This window comes from Acomys russatus, chromosome 23, assembly GCF_903995435.1.
Source record: "Acomys russatus chromosome 23, mAcoRus1.1, whole genome shotgun sequence".
NCBI classification, from domain to species: Eukaryota; Metazoa; Chordata; class Mammalia; order Rodentia; family Muridae; genus Acomys; species Acomys russatus.
In genome coordinates, this window is record NC_067159.1 from 39528461 (window position 1) to 39537151 (window position 8691).

At 43.0% G+C, this 8691-nt stretch overlaps 1 protein-coding gene across 2 annotated transcripts in view; it reads left to right on the forward strand.

Annotated features, from left to right (window-relative positions):
- The window catches only part of LOC127206191 (all-trans-retinol dehydrogenase [NAD(+)] ADH4), a 55629-nt gene extending 47172 nt beyond the window's left edge, over positions 1–8457 (forward strand). For both annotated transcript variants that reach the window (XM_051165446.1, XM_051165447.1), the window contains exons 6-9: positions 1772–2032; positions 5210–5339; positions 6682–6820; positions 8282–8457. In XM_051165446.1, coding sequence (XP_051021403.1) covers positions 1772–2032; positions 5210–5339; positions 6682–6820; positions 8282–8306 — 555 coding nt within the window. In that variant the 3' untranslated portion in view covers positions 8307–8457. The remainder of the gene's footprint in view (positions 1–1771; positions 2033–5209; positions 5340–6681; positions 6821–8281) is intronic.
- Positions 8458–8691: the final 234 nt, after the last annotated feature.

Below are 8691 nucleotides of genomic sequence, written 5' to 3' on the forward strand. Positions count from 1 at the left end.
CTTGTTGCTATTGGCTTTCTCACACAGCTTACTCAACAGCCTGTCTTTCCCCATCACATAAAGTAAAAGATGGGAAACATCTGTGCTCCCATCAATCTTGTTTCCAAATTAGATGACATCAACATCAACAGATTTTATCTTCTTTTTGTTTATGCTTTAATCTGAACAGCTGCTAATACTCATCAGAAAATATTAATTAAGCTTTTTTCCTCTGTCTTTTTTTTTTTTTTTTTTGGCCACTCTTCTACTTCTAAGAATTTGTGCCAGCTGCAGGGCTTCTCTTACCATATTATATGCTATGTAAGAAGCCCTTCATCAAAGACTCCGTAGACAAAAGTCCTTACTAATGCAGGGGATTGAACAAGCCTCTGCCATTGAGACCCTGGCCATCCGCGGTGGCTACTGCCTGTATTCCCAGTATTCAGAGAGGCCAGAGATTCGCCATGAGGACAACAGAGGCTACACAGTGAGCTCCAGGTCAGCCTGGTCTACAGTGCCACACCCTGTTTCAAAAGCCCAAGTCAAGATGGGGGAAATCACAAGTTATTATGTATGAGGAGAGCAAAACGGCATTGACTGCTGACTGAGGAACCAAGAACAGTTTTGTGGAGAGGCCTGGAGGGATAGGTTATGCTTCAGCTTAAGAAAATAGTATGCCGCCGGGCCTGGTGGCGCACGCCTTTAATCCCAGCACTTGGGAGGCAGAGGCAGAGCAGGCGGATCACTGGGAGTTCGAGGGCAGCCTGGTCTACAAAGTGAGTCTAGGACAGCCAGGGCTCCACAGAGAAACCCTGTCTCAAAAAATAGGATGGCAAGTACACTGGCTGAATTTAGGAAGGGGAAGATTAAGACACAGGAGAGAAAAGCGCCACTATGTTGTGGAAAATCATGGGAATGAAGCTGAAAGGGAAGTGAGGGTCATCAAAAATTCAGCAGGTGTGGTGTCACGTGCTTTGCTGTTGCAGAACTGTAGAGGCTAAAGCAAGATGGCCTCAAGTTCAAGGCTACTGCGGCCTCCATAGTGGGAGTGTGTCTCCAACAAACAAATAAGCACCCCTCAATTCCACGCAGAGACATCTGCTCTTCACCCCACTTAAATAACGTGATACTCTGGAATGATCAAGTGCACCTATTCACACTTAGAAAAATATTAATGGTCATTCAAGAACAATTGCAAAGCAAAGTGAGATCCTTCACAAATATGGATGCCAGGCAGTTAGTGTTGCATGCCCTTAATCCCAGCACTTGGGAGGCAGAGGCAGGTGGATCTCCGTAAGTTGAAAGCCAGCCTGGACTACAGAGTGAGTTCTAGGACTACATAGAGAAACCCTGTCTCAAAAATAAACAAACAAACAAAAAAGGAGGGTAGGGAAGAAATATAGATACCAATTACCTCTGGCCTAATTTCAATGGGGGTGAAAAACAACTCCTTTGGAATTGTGTGGGCTTAAATTGCTTTCTAAAGTCACTGAAGGGAAAAGTGAGATAAGAGACTTCTTTCCACTTGGGTGTGCTCCTTATGAATTGACATGTTATCGTCCATCCCTTGAGTAATTTTACAAACTTCGCTAGGAAGGCACCTGTCTTCACACTGGCATGCCCTCAGCACTGGATGCATCATAGCTTCATAAGAGGCATTCTTTTTAATTATGCGTCTCTCATCCAGCCCCCCCTTCACACACACACACACACACACACACACACACACACACACACAAGAAAAGGCTGAGAGTATCAGCTTTAAGTCTCTCTGTACTTTTCCTGCCTGCAGGTCACCCCTGGTTCCACCTGCGCTGTCTTTGGCCTGGGGTGTGTAGGTCTCTCTGCTATAATTGGCTGTAAAATAGCGGGCGCTGCCAGGATCATAGCTATTGACATCAACAGTGAGAAGTTTCCAAAAGCCAAGGCCCTGGGAGCCACCGACTGCCTTAATCCCAGAGACCTGGATAAACCTGTCCAGGATGTCATCACTGAACTAACCAATGGCGGTGTGGATTTCTCCCTTGACTGTGCAGGAACAGCCGAGACCATGGTAAGTGGAACACTCTCCCCATCCATCCCCCAGCCCTTGCTCACTCCTAATATGCTCTTTTTTGTTTGTTTGTTTGTTTTTTCGATACAGGGTCTCTCTGTGTATCCTTGGCTGTCCTGGACTCACTTTGTAGACCAGGCTGGCCTTGAACTCACAGCGATCCGCCTGCCTCTGCCTCCGGAGTGCTGGGATTAAAGGCGTGCGCCACCATGCCCGGCATACTCCTAATACACTCTTTAATCACCAAATAATAAGGGAAAGTGGCCGTGTTCATAGCAGTAGATATCTTTCTTACTATGAGTATTTTCGAAGGCCAGACAGAAAAGCCGTGTCAGCTATAGGCATCAGCCTCTGCAGCTGGACTAACTTTCCATCTAAGCTCACTGATGCGGCCTCTGTCGGCTTGTTTTATGTTAGTTTCATGAACTATCTGTGTTTGGGGGCGGGGGAAGCATATTAAGAAAAGAGGGTGATTTTGCTTACGTTTTGGAAGCTGGAAAACTCGATGGACAGCACAGAGCCAACTCAGGTGACTTCCCTAACCTGCATCCCCTGCCCTGAACGGGGTGACATCGGAGGCACTAGTGTCCATCAGACCCCGCCAGTCATCAACACTGCCACACGGAAGGCCGATGCGAGCTGAGCATGGTGGCACACGTCTTTAATCCCAGTACTCAGGACAGCCAAGGCTACACAAAGAAACCCTGTCTCAAAAACCAAAAAACAAACAAAACAAAACAGAAGGCCGATGCCTGAGTCCTTGGAGGACACAGTCAGGCCAGTTCCCACAGGGCAGCATGATCTGGGAGCTCAGGCCTCCAAGACAAACAGCCGTGCCACTCACGCCCACGTGTTTGTGCTTCTGAGATCTCTTCTTAGGAGAAAATAATTTTTTGCGATTTTGTTTGCCATGATGATTCTAACTATTTCTAATGGGTAACTTGGGGGTTTCTTTATATCTACTTAGCTGGGGAAATTCTCCCACTCTATCAAATCAAATAAAAAAAGCCATGAGCCGCCTGTTGCAGATAGGCTATCGCTGTAGTTTCTGCTTGTGGCTGTGGCCAGCTTTACTCTTTGGTGAATAAGCCCTAGTTTGTGTTTGCCCAAGACACTAATTTTAGTTTTGTTTGTTTGGGGATGAAATGACCACTGTATTTATCAGCTTAGTTCTCTGCCTCGATTCTTCCCGTTTCCCTGTGAGAAGCAGTCATGGTGTTTTTCCTTTTGCGTGACACTGCCGTGCAGCCTGGTTACTAAAGCTCCTCGTAGAGATGGTTACAAGGAGTAAAAGCCATAAAGAACTAGACTTTGTGATATTTCCTTCGCTGGGTCTTACCTGACTAGAAGAGAGTGGAGACCCAGGAGAAAGCAATTCATCGGCCACATGCACACCTGGCAGCATCCAGCAGGTAGTAAAAGCTGGTGAGCACTGTTACTGGGCACAGCACACACTTGGGGCTTCTAATCCTGTGCTGTGCCCTCGATTCTGGGCCTCCCACCCAACAGCCTGCAATGCTCCCTAGCCACGCTGTGCTTCCCACAGCTCAGTTTTTACAATGAAAAGCAGCCTACCTGCCTTTTGCACACATGTGTCTATGTTTGTGTGTGTATGTCTGTGTTTGTGTATGTGTGTCTGTGTCTGTGTGTTTCTGTGTGTATCTCTATGTGTGTGTGTGTTTCTGTATGTGTGTGTCTCTGTGTGTGTGTCTCTGTGTCTCTGTGTGTGTGTGTGTGTGTTTCTGTGTGGTGTTTCTGTGTGTGTGTGTGTCTGTGTGTGTGCCTCTGTGTATCTGTGTACGTGTCTGTGTGTTTCTGTGTGTGTGTGTTTGTGTGTGTCTGTGTCTATTTGTGTGTCTGTGTGTGTTTCTCTGTGTGTATGTGTCTCTGCACCTGTGTGTCTCTGTGTATGCATGTGTGTGTCTCTGTGTGTGTCTGTGTGTGTGTGTGTTTGTGTGTGTGTGTGTGAGATGGTTAGCATTAGACTTTGTCTTAGTTAGGTTGCTGCTATGAAACACAATGAGCAAACACCATGGGAAGTGAGGATTTATTTGCCTTATACTTCCACACAATAGCCATCATTGAAGGAAGTCAACCAGGGCAGGAACCTGGGGGCAGGAGCTGACTCAGAGGCCATGGAGGAGTGCTGCTTACTGGCTTTCTCCCTATGGCTTGCTCAGCTTTCTTTCTTATAGAATTCAAGACTACCAGCCCAGGGATGGAACCACCTACAGTGGGCTGGACCCTCCCCCAACAATCACTAATTAAGAAAATGGCCTACAGTTTTGCCCAGAGACAATCTTATGAAGGTATTTTCTTAATGGAGGTTCCACCTCTCTCAGATGACTTTAGCTTGTGTTAAAAAGATAACATAAAACCAGCCAGCACAGACTTCCTGAAAGTTTCAGTTGTTAGCTATTATCTTGTTGTTTTATAAAATATCAATGATCAAACCATTCTCCAGAATATGTGCATGAGCTGGGGCCTCATGCCACAGTTCTGGGGGAGTTTTACTGTTGCTTTTTTGTTTTGCTTTGTTTTTCAAATAAAAACCAGTGATATAAGTCACTTAATAGAGCATATTAATTTTAACACGTTCTATTACTAGCTGCCTTATGAGTGCCTTATGAATCAGAATTACTCTAGAGAATGCAAACGATACAAGATAGATTTAACTAAGCCTGAAAAATGAAATGCATATTCTTCAACCAAAAATTCTCATACCTAAAAACACAAACCCATGTTTGGGGATTATAAAGCACCATCTAATTATAGGTATACATTTGAACTTAATTACATCTAATTCTCTGGAGCAGTCTATAGGACCTAATAGAACAGTGCAAAAGTTATACAGCATTAATAAGTTTGTAATGTTTTTCTAATTCAAACAAAAATATTCTTTGTTTGAGACAAGGTCTCACCATGTAGTCCTAACTGTCATCCAACTCACTACACAGACTAGACTGACCTTGAACTCACAGAGCTCTGACTATTGTGAACTGACAACATTGTACACATTTTCCTCACAGTTCATTGGATGATGTGATGACCCCTTTATTTGAGCCTATTGTGTAACTGGCAACACAGTACACAGTTTCCTGCACCATGTATGTAGTCACACTAGAGTTCATGTTTCTGTCGCTGCTTGCCCTTGTCATCTTTTGTTTGACATTTCAGAAAGCAGCTGTGGACTGCACAATAATTGGCTGGGGATCATGCACTGTGGTTGGAGCCAAGGCTGACGAAATGCAGATATCCACTGCGGATGTTATAATGGGCCGATCTATAAATGGAACGTTCTTTGGTGGTCAGTTTTTTTCTTCATTGTTTTAATTTTCTTCACTATAAGGTGAAATTACCGATTACTAAATTCTGAAACAGAAATAATTTGTATATCCACTGAATGTTTAAAAACTACTCCAATATTTGAAAAGTAAATGAAGTTTATATGGAAATATGACTACAATTTATAAATTGAAATTCAATTTAAGTAGCTGAGCTTCCTGGTGCAATCCTATAATCCCAGCACTCAAGAGGATGAGGCAGATAGATCATAAATTTGAGACAAGTCTCATAGAGTGAGTTCAAGGCCCACCTGAGCTGCATAACAAGAACCTATCTCAAAAGAAAAGGAAAAAAAAAGTCAAGTGGTATGGAAACAAGCTAGTCAACTGAGAGGAATAAAAGGCAAACGTTGGTTTACTTAAGATAACTTCTTAGCTAGAGTGGATAATAATCTTGAATTTTTTCTCTTCTTTCTTTCTTTATTTTTATTTTATGTGCATTGGTGTTCTGCCTGAATGTATGTCTGTGTGAAGGTGTCAGATCTTAGAGTTACAGACAGTTATAAGCTGCAGTGTGGGTGCTGGGAATTGAACTCAAGTCCTCTGGAAGAGCAGTCTTAACTTCTGAGCCATCTCTCCAACCCCTTGAATTTTTCTTATGAAGAAAAAAAAAATTTTTTTTGGTTTTTTTGAGACAGAGACTCTCTGTGTAGCCCTGGATATATTGGAACTCACTCTATCGGCCAGGCTGGCCTTGAACTCAAGGATCTGCCTGCCTCTGCCTCCCAAATGCTAAGATTAAAACCATGTGTCACCACTGCCTGCAAAGAAAAAAACTTTTAAATAAAATAAATCCACAAAATTAAAAATTGAGCAAAGCTTAATGTATTTACAGCAGCCCACATCTGACGTAATAATTTCACCTCTTCAACAAACACTTTTGAGAGAGAGAGAGAGAGAGAGAGAGAGAGAGAGAGAGAGAGAGAGAGAGAGAGAGAGTTTCTCTGTGTATCCTTGGTTGACTGGATTCATGTTATGGACCAGGCTGGCAGAGAACAGACAAAGATCTGCCTGCCTCTGCTTCCCCAAATTCTGGGATTCCAGGCACGTGACACCAAGCCCAGACAACAAACATTCTTACCTAGATTTAAATAAACAAGAGAAGACATTAAACTAGAAGAGGACCAGCAAGAGGTGGGACAGGTAACTAGAGAGTGTACAGGATGGAGGAGGGCCTATATATTGGCAAAGTACATTATGCACATGTATGAATGCCATAAAAATGTCTTTAAGGGAAAAAATTAAACTACTCCTATATGTCAAATTGCATGTCTGTCTTTATATGACATTGTGGCCAAATTACAGGTTGGAAAAGTGTAGATTCTGTCCCAAACCTGGTTATTGACTACAAGAATAAGAAATTTGATCTGGACTTATTGGTGACCCATACCCTACCTTTTGACAAAATCAATGAAGCAATTGACCTGATGAACCAAGGAAAAAGGTAATCTGCCAAGTCCTTTATGATTTTTTTTAGTGTGTGTGTGTGTGTGTGTGTGTGTGTGCATGCGCACACGTGCACATATAGGTGCCTGAAGAAGCCAAAAATAGGATGTCAGATCCCCTGGAACTGGAATTAGAGGTATTTGTGAGCCCTCTGACGTGGGTGCTGGGAACTGAACCTGGGTCTTCTGCAAGAGCATCAAATGCTCCTAAACAGTGAGCCATCTTTCTAATGCTATTAATGACGTGTACTTTCCCAATTTCCAAACATGTTAGCCACAGCATATCAAAAAGCTCAAGGAAGAGAAAGAAAAATAATGGTTATTTTTAAAGCTCATTATGTAAACATGGCAGATAAACCCTGCCCTATCTCATACACTCTCCACAACACAGTGAGTGTTTCTCAAGTTAGAGGTGGGCTTGGGAGTGTGGTTGGGAGGCCTGAGAACCTGGGGTCCATGGCTCCTCTGCTACAGCCCTGTTCCCCTGAAGTTCCCAGGCACAGTATATATCCACAATGAACGCTAAGGGGTAGTAGCTAAGTGAAAACACCACAGTGCGTTATTAGCGGACGGATAAATCTCCCATGATCCACAAGGAATTCCTAAGCCATTGGCGGTTGAGTAGAAGCTTAGGTGTTGGTTTACCTGAGGCGACTCTCATACTCCCCTCAGGGCCCTGAGGGAACCTCCTATCTGTCACAGATGGGCAAGAGGCCTTCACCACATAGGCACAGGAAGCACTTGAGAGGGAAGTTCCCTGCCTTCCTAAGTACACCGGCACATTTAGCCAGGGCACCCTGCATGTGTCAGCATCCTTTAGCTCCTGCTGTGGTGTCTGAGATAGGGTTTCTGTCCTTTTCCACACACCAGGGTGACTCGGGACTGCCATTAGTTGGAGTTTTCAGACAGCGTAATCCCATCACATCAATCTTGCTCTCCTTTGATGCCCAACTTCGCCAAGAGTGGTGACTTCCCAGCACTATGGCCTCTTTCCCCAGCTGGCATGCCTTAATTCTCAACCGTCCCACTAGAAACAAGGGCCTCACTGTGTCAGGTCAAAAGTCCCAATTTCTGCCTCCCCAGTCTATTAACACTGTCACAAATATTATTAATGCCATGAATGGAGAAAGATGACAAAATAGAGGAAATGATTCTTAACGATGTGGGCATCTACTAAAGGAGGAACAGAGTAAGAAAGGAAGTGGAGTGAACAGGATCAAAGGACATTATATACATGCCTTAAAATATCATAATGAACCCATTATTGCACATAAATAGCACACGCTAATTTTTTTAATTTATTTATTTTAATTTATTCACTACACATGCTCATTTTTCAAAGGTGTCTCTAAAGAAAGATTAGCTCAAACTCTGAAGTGAAAAGAAAAACAACCTGTGGACTTTGGATAAAATGTTCAGATGAATAATATTGATTGTTGTTTTATTATTATTATTATCAGCATCCGAACAGTCCTGACCTTTTGAAGATGCCAAGAGCAGTTTGGAATATTATCTAATTGGATCCAAGCCTGTATGGTTAACTTATTACTTCACACAATGAGCCAAAGAAAACTATGCATTTAAGCATGCATTTACACTTCGTAATAATATAAGTTAGCTATAAAGTATATATATATATACACATATACATATCCTATAAATATATCCAGATTTCCTATATTAAATAACTGTCATTGTGTATCATGGCTCAGGAGCACACCCCTTGCTTAGCATGTGCAATGTCTTGATTTCAGTGCCAGGAAAAACAGATGGATGAAGGAATAAATGAGACACCTGAAGTGTGTGTAAATACATTCATTTCTTTAGAACCTGTTCAAAACTATTTCTCAGATGTGAGGGTGGAAAATGG